Source organism: Nerophis ophidion, linkage group LG29 (assembly GCF_033978795.1).
Source record: "Nerophis ophidion isolate RoL-2023_Sa linkage group LG29, RoL_Noph_v1.0, whole genome shotgun sequence".
Taxonomy (NCBI): Eukaryota; Metazoa; Chordata; class Actinopteri; order Syngnathiformes; family Syngnathidae; genus Nerophis; species Nerophis ophidion.
Genome location: NC_084639.1, coordinates 14,342,951 through 14,359,984, shown reverse-complemented (window position 1 = coordinate 14,359,984; position 17,034 = coordinate 14,342,951). Strand labels below are relative to the sequence as shown.

The window sequence follows — 17,034 nt, the reverse complement described above, 5'->3', positions numbered from 1 at the left end:
TAGCTTACCACCACCATTTGTTAATGAATGATGGGCTCTCACTTCTCTGTGAAGCACTTTGAGTGTCTAAAAAAAGCGCTATATACATCTAATCCGTTATTATTATAGTTATTATATGTGAGTCAAGGCAGGTGGCCACAAACTTTTTGTCAATATAGCGTATGTAGAAAAATCAATGTCACTGTATTAAAGGCATTTTGTATTCATATTTTTAACTAGTCGACCAGCAACAAAACTAATAAAACAACAAAGCACATGTTGCATAATGTTTAATGTATCAGACTTCACACAAACACATCAGTGGCAGGCAGAAATAACAGAGTGTTCCAGAAGGGAAAGAAGGAATGAGTGAGTAAGATAACATGATAAATGTTCTGCGAATAAAGAATGAAGTATAGGTTGGTGTCGTCATAAAGACAGATAATTTACCAGACACTCTTAATGTGAGGGAAAACTCTATCCATGTTGTCCTCAAACAATCAACTGTCTGAGCTTATTAGTCAACACTTCCTATTTGCTTCAGAGTCGATATAAAATAATGTAGTAGCTAGGGGTGTGGGAAAAAAATCGATTTGAATTTGAATCGCGATTCTCACGTTGTGCGATTCAGAATCTATTCTCATGTTTAAAAAAAATCGATTTTAATTTTAATTTTATTTTATATCAATCCAACAAAACAATACACAGCAATACCATAAAAATGCAATCCAATTCCAAAACCAAACCTGACCCAGCAACACTCAGAACTGAAATAAACAGAGCAATTGAGAGAAGACACAAACACGACACAGAACAAACCAAAAGTAGTGAAACAAAAATGATTATAATCATTAGTTATAATTTCAACATAGCAGTGATAAAAAATCCCTTATTGACATTATCATTAGACATTTATAAAAGTTTTAAAAAAAGAACAATAGTGGCTTACACTTGCATCGCATCTCATAAGCTTGACAACACACTGTGTCCAATGTTTACACAAAGACAAAATAACTCATATTTTTGGTTCGTTTAACAGTTAAAACAAATTAACATTATTGCAATCAGTTGATAAAACATTGTCCTTTACAATTATAAAAACTTTTTAAAAAAATCTACTACTCTACTTGCATGTCAGCAGACTGGGGTAGATCCTGCTGAAATCCTATGTATTGAATGAATAGAGAATCCTTTAAAATCAGTAAAAAAAACCTTTTTAAATTGAGTATCGTGTTGAATTGAAAAAAGTTTTTTTTTTTTTATTCGAATCGTGACCCCAAGAATCGGTTTTAAATCGAATCGTGGGACACCCAAAGATTCGCAGCCCTAGTAGCTGCTGTTCTCAGTGGCACTCTAACCTGGAACTCATTAGGGAACCTGGTATTATACATACAACAAATCATCACTATCTAAGTGACGGAAACATGTCAGAAATAAACTACTACTAAGATTACTAATTCTCACACGAGACTTTCCAAGCCCACAACTTGACAATCGTGTAGCACAAACTAGACAGGAATGTGTGCTGTCAACTTTGCATAGTAACCTTGATCACAAAACTGCCCAACTAAAAAGTTGTCATCATTTGTGTTTTCTCATGTGTGTTTTCAGGTGGTCTTTCCTGGAAAATGTATCGCCACAAATTAAGCAAGTATGAGGTTTTTCTCCTGTGTGTGTTCTAATGTGTAATTTCAGTTTGTCCCTTCTGGAAAATGTGTCGCCACAAACTGAACAGATAAAAGGCTTTTCTCCTGTGTGTGTTCTCATGTGTAAAGTCAACGTTGGCTTATGAGAAAAACTACTGCAGCAAACTGAGCAAACGAAAGGTCTTTCCCCGGTGTGCGTTCTCATGTGTGCAGTCAACGTGTGCTTCCGAGAAAATGTACCGCCGCAAACTGAGCAAGTGAAAGGTTTTTCGCCTGTGTGCGACCTCATGTGTGCGGTTAACGCGGGTCTATGAGAAAACTTTTTGCAGCAAACTGAGCAAATGAAAGGTTTTTCTCCCGTGTGCGTTCTCATGTGTGAAGTCAATGTGGACTTTACAGAAAATTTATCGCTGCAAACTGAGCACTTGAAAGGTTTTTCTCCTGTGTGTGTTCTCATGTGTGCGGTCAATGTGGACTTAACAGAAAATTTAGCACCACAAACAGAGCAACTGTAAGATTTTTCTCCTGTGTGTGTTCTCATGTGTACAGTTAATGTGGACTTTTTAGAAAATGTTTTGACGCAAACTGAACAGAAGTAAGATTTTCCTCCTGCGCGTGTTCTCTTGCGTCTTGCAGATTTCCTTTTATTAGTCCGAGTCCTCATACCATCCTCACAGTCTGTATCGCTGCTCAAAGGTTCTTGGGTGTAGTCCTCGTCTTTATCATCGGCAGAGTGTGATGTTACGTCGTCACTATCTGATAGAGAAAGTAAGAAGTTGTCAACTTGTGGTTTGTCTTCATGGTCTTCAGACTTCACAGAGTCACCAGTCAGAGGCAACGTAGTGAGATCGGCCTCCTGCGGCCCTAGAAGACACTCTTCTCCTGACTGACTGATCAAATCTCCCTCCCCTTCCTCTTCAGGATCGGGGGGCTGTGGCTCCTCCTGCTTCAAATTAGAGCTTTCCTCTTGTGGCGCTGGGGGACGTTCTTCTTGACCAATGAGCTGCTGCACTTCTGTAGGACACATGAACAAAACATCTTAGCTCGGACATGTAATAAGTATGACGATGATATGGCCTTAGTCCATGTTTAAGACTTGATTGACAGTGAGCCCACGGAAAAACATGGCTGTATGTGTCTATATGTAAACACACGCAATCCGGACATCGAGCTTCTGGCTGTCTCCCCTCCGCTTTCTCCATCTCCCTAGTGCGGGGGTCGGCAACCCAAAACTTTGAAAGCGCCATATTGGACCAAAAATACAAAAAAAATCTGTCTGGAGCCGCAAAAAATGAAAAGTCTTCTATCAGTTTTATAATGAAGGCAACACATGATGTAAGTGTCTATATCAGCTATATTAGCCTACTATCAAAATTACTTTAAAAGTCTTACATAAGTGTTGTAATGAAGGCAACACATTATGTAAGTGTCTATATTAGCTATATTAGCCTACTATCAAAATTACTTTAAAAGTCTTACATAAGTGTTGTAATGAAGGCAACACATGATGTAAGTGTCTATATTAGCTATATTAGCCTACTATCAAAATGACTTTAAAAGTCTTATAATGAAGGCAACACATGATGTGTCTATATTAGCCTACTATCAAAATGACTTTAAAAGTCTTATATAAGTGTTATAATGAAGACAACACATGATGTAAGTGTCTATATTAGCCTACTATCAAAATGACTTTAAAAGTCTTATATTAGTATTATAATGAAGGCAACACATTATGTGTCTATATTAGCCTACTATCAAAATGACCTAAAACGTCTTATAATGAAGGCAACACATGACATAAGTGTCTATATTAGTTATATTAGCCTACTATCAAAATTACTTTAAAAGTCTTACATAAGTGTTGTAATGAAGGCAACACATGATGTAAGTGTCTATATTAGCCTACTATCAAAATCACTTTAAAAGTCTTACATAAGTGTTGTAATGAAGGCAACACATGATGTTGTCTATATTAGCTATATTAGCCTACTATCAAAATGACGTTAATAGTCTTATATAAGTGTTATAATGAAGGCAACACAAGATGTAAGTATCTTTATTATCTATATTAGCCTACTATCAAAGGCTGACGAAAATCTTTGTTTGAATATTTGTTCGACACATTTTTGCAACATTGGAAATCATTAGTAAAATGGAGGCTTCTCACAGGATGAGATAACTTCTGGAAATGACTGGCTCAGAATGGCCAAAGGTATAGATGTGTGTGTCCAAGTTAAAGGAAACAGCAGACTGTCTTCTTCTAATGGATTTATTACAATCTTTGCAAGCTGCGTAATGTTTACTGTGATCTGGAACAACCTGGGACACAAACAACTATGAGAAATGCAGCCAGTATTACATAAAGATAATGTGTCATGAGACATGCAAATATAAATTAAATACACACAGGACATAAGTAAAGGGAATTGAGCTCAGATATACCCACAGACGAGGCATAATGATGCAATAGGTACATACAGCTAGCCTAAATAGGATGTCGATTAGTTTGGATTGACCAAATATTTCTGATAAGCACTACAGTAAATCAATAACATCAACAAAGCTCAAATTTGTGCATTCACGCACAGCATAAAAAGTTTGGTGGACAAAATGAGACAAAGAAGGAGTGGCAAAAACATGTATTTTTGTGGCACCATCGGAGAAAGTTGTATATGAAAACAAAATACTGTGGTGTACCTCAGGGATCAATACTAGGACCTAAATTTTTCAATCTCCATATAAATGACATCTGTAAAGTTACGAAAGATTTAAAGTTAGTATTATTTGCGGATGATACAACAGCGTTTTGTTCAGGAGAGAACACACAGAAGATAATACAAATAATAACAGAAGAAATTAACATGTTAAAAAGATGGTTTGACAGAAACAGACTATCGTTGAATCTCAGTAAAACTAAAATAATGCTATTTGCTAAAAGTAGAGAAGTCAAACACAAATACAAATAGACGGAATTTAAATTGAAAGAGTAAATGAAACCAAATTTCTAGGTATGATTGATGATAAATTCAACTGGAAATCTCATTTAAAAAGTATACAACATAAAGTAGCAAGAAACACGAAAAGCAAAACATGTTCTAGACCATAAATCACTTCATATTCTCTACTGCTCGCTAGTGTTACCGTATCTGAGTTACTGTGTAGAAATATGGGGAAATAACTACAAAAGTACACTTCATTTACTAATGGTGTAAAAAAAGATCAGTTAGAATAATACATAATGTTGGATATAGAGAACATACAAATCCTTTATTTATTGAATCAAAAATACTGAAATTCCACGTCATAGTGAATTTGAAAACAGCTAAAAGTATACACAAAGTAAACTATAACCTGCTACCCAAGATTATACAACAATTCTTCTCAAAAAAAGAGGAGTAATATAATCTTAGAGAAAAATGTTATTTAAAACATTTGCATGCACGTACAACACTTAAGACCTTCAATATGTGGAATTAAATCATGGAATGGATTAAGCAAAGCAATCAAACAATGTACTAATATCATCCACTTCAAGTAACTCTTCAAACTTAAAGTGTTTACAAAGTACAAAGAAGAACCGTGATAAACATTCTGAATTTATTTCATCCATCCCTTCTTTCATTCTCAAAATAATCTTCCTTATCTCATCATATGAAATATGACTTACTTAACCAATTATTATTTGATTTATTTATTTTTATTGTGATATGGAGTATATTGTGAATACATTGACAACAGGAAGTGAACAAAAGCTTTAGCAACTGTTATGTAAAAGAAAAGGGGTAAGATTAAAAAAGCTCTGCTTCTTCCTCCTCCTTTTCGAACATGTTGAAAAGAGAAACTTGGAAATTGTGATGTATCATGTTGTATGCTTGCATGTTCGATATAAACTCAAACTCAACTCAACGATGAGTTCAAGGATCGACGAAATTAGTAGAACAAAACAGTGCTTGCCAAATACTCTCATCAGTGAGGCATGTATAACATAAACAGTGGGATTTCTAACAATTAGGAAGGTTTGTGTCATGTTTGTTCTCCAACAGAAAATGTATTAAAACAAAAAAATATATTTTTTCCATTTTCATACATCTCTGAAAGAGGTCCAGGGAGCCACTAGGGCGGCGCCAGAGAGTTTCCTCGACTCTTTCTCTTCTTGGTTTACATACAATACACCTCAGAGCTGATGCAGCTGTAGCCACTGAACACATCACTGACTTCCCATCCCCAAGAAAAGCCCGGTCGAGTCTCTAAATGACCTCAAGCTTGTGGCCCCCTAACGCTCTTGTGATGAAGACTATGGAGAGAATCCTAAAACAACACATCACTAGAGAAACCGACTCTGCTCCAATTCCCTTATTGCAATGACAGACGCTGACCAAAAACACCTGGAGCATTCCAACACCTCAGCCAGACTCCTGAGCCCCACATCCCGGCCGACAAACTCTCAGCCCTCTTTCATCTGGACCACCGGCTAATCCTGTGGTCATTGGACATTTTGACCAACGGGTCACAGAGAGTTCTGGTCAAGAACATTTTCTCTGACCTCCAACACACCTGAACCGGCTCCCCTCAGAGCTGTGTGCTCTAACCTTTGCTCTTCATCCTCTACACCGGGGATCAGGCGGCGATGACCAAGAAGAATGCGGAGTTGTAACATAATTACAACACTTTATGTACATATTTATATACATATTTATATAATATTTACATATTTGTATAATATGTAACTACAAGCTCCATTTACAGACAGAGTCCCATTGCTTTTATGAGCAGTCGAGCGAGTCAAAAGCCAGGGGAAAAAAATAATTTGTTATTTTTTATTTATATATTTTTTTTATTTGTGGCGGCCGTAATTCTTTTGTGGCAGGCCGCCACAAATAAGTGAATGTGTGGGAAACCCTGCCACGTGTTACAGCAGTGTGGCTTCATAGTAAAAGAGTGCGGGGTACAAGACTGGACTGCCTGTAGTCCAGACTTCTCTCCCATTGAAAATGTGCGGTATGTTATGAAGCGTAAAATACCATAAGGGTGACCTCGGACTGTTGAACAACTTAAACTGTACACCAAGCAAGAATGGGAAAGAATTCCACCTGAAAAGCTTCAAAACTTGTTCTCCTCAGTTCCCAAACGTTTACTGTGTGTTGTTAAAAGGAAAGGCCATGTAACACAGTGGTAACAATGCCCCTGTGACAACTATTTTGCAATGCGTTGCTGCCTTTCTTTTCTAAGTTACTGATTATTTGCAAAAAAATAATTAGGTTTCTCAGTTCGAACATAAAATATCTTGTCTCAGCAGTCTATTCAATTGATTATAAGTTGAAAATGATTTCCAAATCATTGTATTCTCTTTTTATTTACGAATTACACAACGTGCCAACTACACTTGTTTTGGGTTTTGTACATTTGCATTTGTCCTCCAAATATTGTGGGTGTGTTGATGATCAGCATAGATTGTGCAAAATAGATTGCACGCCTTAACGGTAGTAATGGTTGCACAATTCATAACTATAGTACCTAGGGCTGGGCGATATATCGATATATCGTGGGTTTGCCTTTGTGCGATATAGAAAATTACTATATCGTGATATTGGATTATAGGTTCTCTCACAGTTGCTTTTAGCTGCAACTATTACACCGCATGCGTTTCCCACTCTTTCTTGTCTCTCCTTCTCACAGACACTAAAAACCAGCGCACCACGTGTGCAACGTCACACGCTTCCGCTGCGCAGAGAGGTCGCGACATGGTAACATTAACTGTGATGCTAACGGTGCGGGTGGTAATTAGAGATAGAGACGGTGTGAATCTGGTAACAAATGAAGGAAAAATTAATTCCCAAGAAAAACAGCACGGGGTCTATCGAGTGGCGGTGGTTTGGCTACAAGCGGGAAGATGTTGAACAATTATGCGGCAAAAGCGTTGCTACAAAAAGTAACACCATCACTAATGTAGCACCATTTGAAAAGTCACCCACTAGAGCAGGGGTCGGGAACACTTTGGGCCGAGAGAGCCATGAAAGCCAAATATTTTAAAATGTATTTCCGTGAGAGCCATATAATATTTTTTAACACTGAATACAATTAAATGCGTGCATTTTTAAGTAAGACCAACATTTTTAGAGAATAATAAGTCTCTTACTCTTTTTAATAACGTTGTTATTGGGGTGGTACATCTCGGATGGTAGAGTGGCCGTGCCAGCAACTTGAGGGTTCCAGGTTCAATCCCCGCTTCCGCCATCCTAGTCACTGCCGTTGTGTCCTTGAGCAAGACACTTTACCCACCTGCTCCCAGTGCCACCCACACTGGTTTAAATGTAACTTAGATATTGGGTTTCACTATGTAAAGCGCTTTGAGTCACTAGAGAAAAAGCGCTATATAAATATAATTCACTTCACAATATAATTCACTTATTCTAAAGCTAACCAATAATAAATATAATACTTCTCACCATTAATGCGACTTCTTGAACAGGTGCGATAGAAAATGGATGGTTGGATTAAAATGCATGAGAATATCTTATCTTTTGAACGTTATTTTTAACACTGTGATTATCAGTGGAATTATTCATTACTTATTATGTTAAGCAAAGCCAGCTAAGATTTATCTGAGATCCAGATGCAGTCATCAAAAGAGCCACATCTGGCTCTAGAGCCATAGGTTCCCTACCTAGAGAATGAAGAGTGCTTGAAACGGCATCTCTGTTCGGTGCCACACCAACAAAATGCCGAAGCAACTATTTCCAGATAAACAGCGTATGAAAAAAATAGTCAACAACAGAAGGAGAAAACGTCCGCAGGAACCTACCACATAGTGAAGCACATACACTATTTGATTTCCTATTATGCAAGTAGGTTCCCTCCGGGTACTCCGGCTTCCTCCCACTTCTAAAGAAATGCACCTGGGGATAGGTTGATTGGCAACACCAAATTGGCCGTAGAGTGTGAATGTTGTCTGTCTATCTGTGATGAAGTGACGACTCGTCCAGGGTGTATACTGCCTTCCGCCCGATTGTAGCTGAAATAAGCACCAGCGCCTCCCGCGACCCATAAGGGAATAAGCGGTAGGAAAATGGATGGATGGATGCAACTTTTTTTTTTTTTAACAGTTATTGAAATATCTTGTGTGACATCATGCACAAAAGTGCCCTTTCTTTGTTTTAAACTATTGTAGTGGCCTTCTGTAAAAAAAAAGTGCACTTCCTGTTTTGGAAATGACATGAATATTTGTGCCACGGCTTAATAACTGTTTAATAAATAGTTTTGCTAAATTGACTTAGTTGAGATTTCCCTCTCTGCATGAAAGTTTAAAATGAGCATATATTAATGCAGTATGAAGAAGAATGTTTTAATGTAGACACATAGAATCATCATACTGCTGTGATTATATGTATCAAGTGTTCATTCAAGGTTAGGGCAAAATATCGAGATATTAATCGTGTATTGCGATATGGCCAAAAATATCGAGATATTAAAAAAGGCCATATCACCCAGCCCTGATACTGCCTGGTTTCATTTTTAATGTAACTATTAGTAGCAGGTGTCAATAAGTGGTGCGTTGGAAGGAGTCGTTAGTGATCCTGTCACATCTTTAAAGAAAGCTAAAGTTCCTCTTCCGACCATCTATGTGACGTAATAGGCTTCTGAGACATATGTAGACCCGTAGACGTGGAATTGGCTAAGTTTTATATTCATAAATGTAGGTTTCTTAATACCCAACCTGTTTTTTGTGCCTTTAGAAAAGAATCACAACTTTACATTGAAACACTCTACCTTAAACAACCAAAAAGTTGTGAAAACGATGATGCTGTGTTCCAAATTTAAATTATTTACTGAACTTGTGTGAGCCTAAGGCATTGCACTTTGTTTTATATATATATAAATAAATAAATGGGTTGTACTTGTATAGCGCTTTTCTACCTTCAAGGTACTCAAAGCGCTTTGACACTACTTCCACATTTACCCATTCACACACACATTCACACACTGAATATATATATATATATATATATATATATATATATATATATATATATTAGGGGGGGCGATATGGCATTTTTTAATATCTCGATATTTTTAGGCCACGATATATATCTCGATATTTTGCCTTAGCCTTGAATGAACACTTGATACATATAATCACAGCAGTATGACGATTCTATGTGTCTACATTAAAACATTCTTCTTCATATTACATTAACATATACTCATTTTAAACTTTCATGCAGAGAAGGGAATCACAACTCAGTCAATTGACCAAAACTGTATTTATTAAACAGTTATTAGCGGGTGACTTTTCAAATGATGCTACATATTAGCAGTAATGCTACTTCTGGTAGCAACACTTGTGCCCCACACTTGACAAATTAAAGTAGTCTATTCGACATCTTCTCGCTTGACGCCAAACCAGCGCCAGACGAGGGACACCCTGCTGTTTTTCTTGGGAATTAATTCCCCCTTCATTTTGTTACCAGATTTGCAACTTCTTTCTCTCGTATTACCACTCACACAGCTTCGCTAGCAACACAGCTAACGTTACCCATGCTGCTACCTCTCTGCTCGGGGAGGGCATGTGACGTTGCACGTGCGACGTTGCACGTGCGACGTACAACTGCGTGAGAGCGTATACTCGAACATCACGATACAGTAATTTTCTATATCGCACAGAGACAAATCCTTAGAAATACAATAGGGTCCTCTGACCCAAAGGGACATTCGGGATTGGGGGTTGTAATAGAGATCCATCTGGATTCCTGAACTTAATTCCAAACATTTCTTCACAAAAAAAGAAATCTTTAACGTCAATATTTATGGAACATGTCCACAAAAAATCTAGCTGTCAACACTGAATATTGCATTTTTGCATTTCTTTTCACAGTTTATGAACTTAGTCATATTTTGTTGAAGTATTAAATAAATATATTTATAAATGATTTTTGAATTGTTGGTTATATTAGAATATTAAAAAAAAATCTCCCGTACCCCTTGGAATACCTTCAAGTACCCCCAGGGGTACGCGTACCCCCATTTGAGAACCACTGACTTATAGCATATAAGAATATTCTATTACTGTTAAGCAAATTATGACTAAGAAAACACGCCAAAACATGTGTCCTTTATCATAGCTACACATATGACAAAAAAACGCGTGAAAATCAGTGGTAATTAATTAGGTAAATTGAATTAAATTAAGGCTGAAACGACGCGTCGACGTCATCGATGACGTAAATACGTCGACGCGTCACATATTTACGTCACACTACCGTCATGGCGGAGCGCAAAGCAGACAATGCGAGCGATGGGAAAAAAGCACGCCAGGAATTGTCAAAAGTTGTGTCGAGCGAAAATGGCCTATCATAGCAACACAATGGCTATGAACGAACATTTGAAAAGAAAACACCAGACAGCGTTCTTGCCATCACCATCAACTAGTCAATGGTCCGCGTGAGTATACGTTGTCATCATTACATAAAAACATGAATGTGTCATTTGTATCTACATTGTAAAGCCATAAACTAAAGCACCGTTTCGCTCTGAGAGGCGCGTTTTGCGAGCCTGTTCAGTGTTTACAAAGACGCGCTCCTCTTTAACGATAATGTTAATTAGTTGTGCAAATACCTTTTACAACATTAACAGTTACATATACTATGTACAAACGAATAATTAACTTTCACTTTAATATTACTATTATTATTGTATTATTATACCAATTTAACAAGATAATGTGTGTAGTTACTAGACACACTTCTTGGCTCAGATTCAGATGAACTCAGCAAGAATGAGGAAGACAACAATGACAGTAATGATGCTGAAATGGTCAGAAACAAGTTAGTGTCTTATTTCGGAGAATCCCCCTTTTCCAAGGGTGAAAACCCATAAAATGGTAGAAAGAAAATCAGGCAAGGTTTCCAAATCTGGCAATGCTGGCTCGGTCTTACCTCTCAGTTCCAGCCACATCGACCCCTTCTGAGCGCCTATTTTCAGCTGCTGGGAATATTGTAAACAAGAAAAGAACCAGCCTCACCCCAGAGCAGGGGTCACCAACCTTTTTGAAACCAAGAGCTACTTCTTGGGTACTGATTAATGCGAAGGGCTACCAGTTTGATACACACTTAAATAAATTACCAGAAATAGCCAATTTGTTCAATTTACCTTTAATAAATAAATAAATAAATAAATATATATATATATATATATATATATATATATATATATATATATACATATATATATAAAAATTGGTATTTCTGTCTGTCATTCCGTCGTACATTTTTTTTTCCTTTTACAGAAGTTTTTTTTGTAGAGAATAAATGATGAAAAAGACAGTTAATTCAAAGGTTTAAAAGAGGAGAAAACACGAAAAAAATTAAAATACAATTTTGAAACATAGTTTATCTTTAATTTCGACTCTTTAAAATTCAAAATTAAACCGAAAAAAATTAAGAGAAAAACAAGCTAATTCGAATCTTTTTGAAAAAAATTAAAAAAAGAATTTATGGATCATTAGTACATTTTCCTGATTAAGATTAATTTTAGAATTTTGATGACATGTTTTAAATAGGTTAAAATCCACTTTGAAATAAGATTTAAATTTGATTCTACAGATTTTGTAGATTTGCCATAATATTTTTTTTGATTTTTAATCATAAGGTTGAAGAAATATTTCACAAATATACTTTGTTGAAAAAACAGAAGCTAAAATTAATAATTAAATTAAAATGTATTTATAATTCTTTACAATAAAAAAAAAAAATACTTGAACATTGATTTAAATTGTCAGGAAAGAAGAGGAAGGAATTTAAAAGGTAAAAAGGTATATATGTGTTTAAAAATCCTAAAATCATTTTTAAGGTTGTATTTTTTCTCTAAAATTGTTTTTCTGAAGGTTATAGGAAGCAAAGTAAAAAAAAATAAATGAATTTAATAAAACAAGTGAAGACCAAGTCTTTAAAATATTTTCATGGATTTTCAACTTCTATTTCAGTTTTGTCTCTCTTAGAATTAAAAATGTTGAGCAAAGCAAGACCAGCTTGCTAGTAAATAAATAAAATTTAAAAAATAGAGGCAGGTCCTGGTAAGTGCTGCTATTTGAGCTATTTTTAGAACAGACCAGCGGGCTACTCATCTGGTCCTTACGGGCTACCTGGTGCCCGCGGGCACCGCGTTGGTGACCCCTGCTCCAGAGCATGTAAAATAATAACCTTTCTTCATTACAACTGTTAGTCACTCACTGGAATGAGTAGAATTGGTTATTGTGTACTGTATTGGACTGGATGTTTATTTTGCACATTTTAAAAACAATACTTAATATTTACAGTGCTCCAGAATATGTTTATCTTTATTTTTGCACATTTTAAAGCAAAATAAGCAATATTTTTACTTTTGTTGAAATGTTTACACTGTTGTTACAGAATATTTCGTTTTGCACTTTTGTGTATTGGATGTTTATCTTTGTTTTTGCACATTTTAGCAAACAAGCAATACTTTTACTTTTGTTGAAATGTTTACACTGTTGTTACAGAATATTTCGTTTTGCACTTTTTGGTATTGGATGTTTATCTTTATTTTTGCACATTTTAAAGCAAAATAAGCAATACTTTTACTTTTGAAGTGCTTATACTATAGCAGAATAATAATTAACAATTAATCTATAGGATTAATCGAAAAAATATGGAAAAATAATCGTTAGCTGCAGCCTTAAATTAAATGCGCTGACAGTTAAAGGCCTACTGAAACCCACTACTACCGACCACGCAGTCTGATAGTTTATACATCAATGATGAAATATTAACATCGCAACACATGCCAATACGGCGTTTTTAGTTTACTAAATTACAATTTTGAATTTCCCGGGAGTTTCGTCTTGAAAACGTTGTGTAATGATAACGTGTACGCAAGACGTCACAGGTTTTAAGGAAATATGAGCGCTGCACACACGCACACACACACACACACACACACACACACACACACACACACAGCTAAAAGTCGTCTGCTTTAACAGCATAATTACACAGTATTTAGGAGATCTGTGTTGCTGAACCTTTTGCAATTTGTTCAATTAATACTGGAGAAGCCACAGTAGAACGATGGAGTTGGGAAGCTTTAGCCTTTAGCTACACAAACACACAGTGATTCCTTGTTTAAATTCCTGGAGGTGAAACTTTCCTATGGATCAGAGCGCGGTCAAGCCAAGATGGATCCCAACCAAATGTCAACCAGCAGGTTTCGGTGAGAAAATTGTGGTTAAAAAGTCAGTTCTCACCGGAGAAAAGCTGAGTTTGTGCCGCCCATAGCTGCCGTCGACTCCCCTGAGACACTGCGCGTCAAGACACCCGTGGAGACACCCTTCGGACTACCAAGTACTATTTAACTCACTAAAACACTAGCAACACAATAGAAAGATAAGGGATTTCCCAGAATTATCCTAGTAAATGTCTCTAAAAACATCAGAATCCGTCCCAATGCAATCGCGTTTTTTTTTTAAACTTATTTGTTTTAATATTTTTTTTTTTTTCCTAGTCCGTCGCTATCAATATCCTCAAACACAAATCTTTCATCTTCGCTCAAATTAATGGGGACATTGTCGTTTTCTCGGTCCGGATAGCACTTTTTGTTGGCGGCTCCCATTAAAATCAATGTGAATATGTGAGGAACCATCAACATGTGACGTCATCGTCTGCGACTTCCGGTAGAGGCAGGGCTTTTCTCTTAGCACCGAAAGTTGTGAACTTTACTGTGGATGTTATCTACTAAATCCTTTCAGCAAAAATATGGCAATATTGCGAAATGATCAAATATGACACATAGAATGAACCTGCTATCCCCGTTTAAATAGGAACATCTCACTTCAGTAGGCCTTTAAATGCGCTAGCAGTTCATTGCTCCTGTCAAATGAATTGCTCTGTGTGGAGCGGATCACCACTCCAAGATGGCGGCCCCGCGTCTCGTCAGCGCCAGTACGCAGTAGCGCTCCATGCTCGAGGTCCATGTAATCTATCGTCACGCCTGATGAGCATTACAATCTCTTTGGGACTCAAGATCGACTAAATGTAAAACTTTTTCCAAGTTGTTTCACCTGTTCCGTATATTAGCGACAAAACATCGTACAAAAGATGAGGATAATAAAAGTGTAAAAAAATACCTTCAACGTGTAACACAACTTGAGTTTGTCGAACAGCTTCCAGTTGTTGTCGATGTTGCTCCTTCTCCTCTCTCGTTCGAGAAAGTTCCTCCTCGTACGACGTTATCGTGCTTTCAAACAGCGCGAATATTTCATCGGCTGCCGCCATTAGTCGCTCTTTTACCAACTCTTTCAACATGTTGATGTCTTGTAGCGAGCACACTGACAAACTTTAGCAATGCTAAATGTTGGATGCTAACTTCGTGTCACCGCCCGAACAGATGGAGAACTATGCGCCGTGATCCGTTTGCGCATGCGTGCGGATAACAACTGCCGTCTCAACGGTGCATTACCGCCACCTTTAGTTCCGGAGTGTAGGTCAGACAGTAGATTGCGATCCAATCCCCAGTGCACAAAAAAAAAAACTTGAAAAAAACACAACAATAGCCTTGGTGACAACGAGCAAACTAATCGTGGCTAACAACTAGCATGCTATTTGTTACCTGCTACTGATACATTAATTGCTAGCTAGTAGCTAGGGCTGCTAATCCCTAGGCTACATCTAGTGCAGTAATCGCTAGCTAGCATGTACCTCGCTAATCCCTAGCTTGCAAAACCTCTACGCCATTTGCTCGTTGGCAGCTTGGTACGCAAATCACTATAGGCTACTACTAAAGCGTTAAATGCTAGCTATCTTAACTCATAACATGAATATAAGGTACATATATTTTTATCCTGCACTACCATAAGCTAACCCACACAGCAAAAACACAGGTATCGCGCTTTCCGGAACGGACCCGCGAAACGGCCCTGTATCGGGGTCCACCTGTCCTCAGGAACTGATCCGCCACGGAGGCGGGTCATGGACCCGCCGTGGCTCCGAGCTGGATCCGCTCCGCATCCATGATAAAAACCCTACCTCCACGGCGGGTGCTCTTGGGACCTGCACATGCCGCACGTACATCCGCTGCGGACCAGCAACGGACTCATAACAACACTGGCTCATCCGGCCCGGGTCCATTTTGGACCCGTTTAGCTTATTTTCAAAATCCCTTCTGTTCTTGTTGTAGGATACAATAGGAAACTAACACTATGGTGTTAGTTTCCTATTTCATCCTAGTGATATATCACTAGGCCCTACTACAGCAATATAGGCCTAAGCTTATAAGCTAAAGAAATGCATTTTTATAAACATGCGTTGCCTTGTAAACTAACAATATTGTCAATAGGCAGAAACAGAAAATGGTCAATTCACTCTATAAAGTAAATATATAATATATAAATATATATATATATAAACAGTAAATATAGTACATATAAATATTTAATCTATTAGGCTACACTTTAAAAGTAATGCTGCTCCATGCACAGATAACATATCAGAAAATTAATAACTGGTGAATGACAAGTTCATCCATCCCTCTTCTTCCGCTTATCCGAGGTCGGGTCGCGGGGGCAGCAGCCTAAGCAGGGAAACCCAGACTTCGCTCTCCCCAGCCACTTCGTCCAGCTCTTCCCGGGGGATCCCGAGGCGTTCCCAGGCCAGCCGGGAGACATAGTCTTCCCAACGTGTCCTGGGTCTTCCCCGTGGCCTCCTACCGGTTGGACGTGCCCTAAACACCTCCCTAGGGAGGCGTTCGGGTGGCATCCTGACCAGATGCCCGAACCACCTCATCTGGCTCCTCTCGGTGTGGAGGAGCAGCGGCTTTACTTTGAGTTCCTCCCAGATGGCGGAGCTTCTCACCCTATCTCCAAGGGAGAGACCCGCCACACGGCGGAGGAAACTCATTTCGGCCGCTTGTACCCGTGATCTTATCCTTTCGGTCATGACCCAAAGCTCATGACCATAGGTGTGGATGGGAACGTAGATCGACCGGTATATTGAGAGCTTTGCCTTCCGGCTCAGCTCCTTCTTCACCACAACGGATCGGTACAACGTCCGCATTACTGAAGACGCCGCACCGATCCGCCTGTCGATCTCACGACTCCTGGATACTTGAACTCCTCCACTTGGGGCAGGGTCTCCTCCCCAACCCGGAGATGGCTTTATGAAGAAGACAAAACATGGACCCAGATTTCCCTCGCCCGGACACGGGTCACCGGGGCCCCCCCTCTGGAGCCAGGCCCGCAGGTGGGGCACGATGGCAAGCGCCTGGTGGCCGGGCCTGTTCCCATGGGGCCCGGCCGGGCACAGCCCGAAGAGGCAACGTGGGTCACCACTCCAATGGGCTCACCACCCATAGCAGGGGCCATAGAGGTCGGGTGCAATGTGAGCTGGGCGGCAGTCGA

General features: G+C 38.4%; 1 protein-coding gene across 1 annotated transcript; it reads right to left on the bottom strand.

Annotated features, from left to right (window-relative positions):
* Positions 1-254: 254 nt before the first annotated feature.
* LOC133546242 (oocyte zinc finger protein XlCOF6.1-like) lies at positions 255-15,071 on the bottom strand. The gene is made up of 2 exons (XM_061892149.1): positions 14,767-15,071; positions 255-2,639 (listed from the first exon to the last, which is right to left on the bottom strand). Exons 1-2 carry the CDS (start codon positions 14,942-14,944, stop codon positions 1,561-1,563), a joined length of 1,257 nt encoding a protein of 418 aa, XP_061748133.1. The 5' UTR covers positions 14,945-15,071; the 3' UTR covers positions 255-1,560.
* Positions 15,072-17,034: the final 1,963 nt, after the last annotated feature.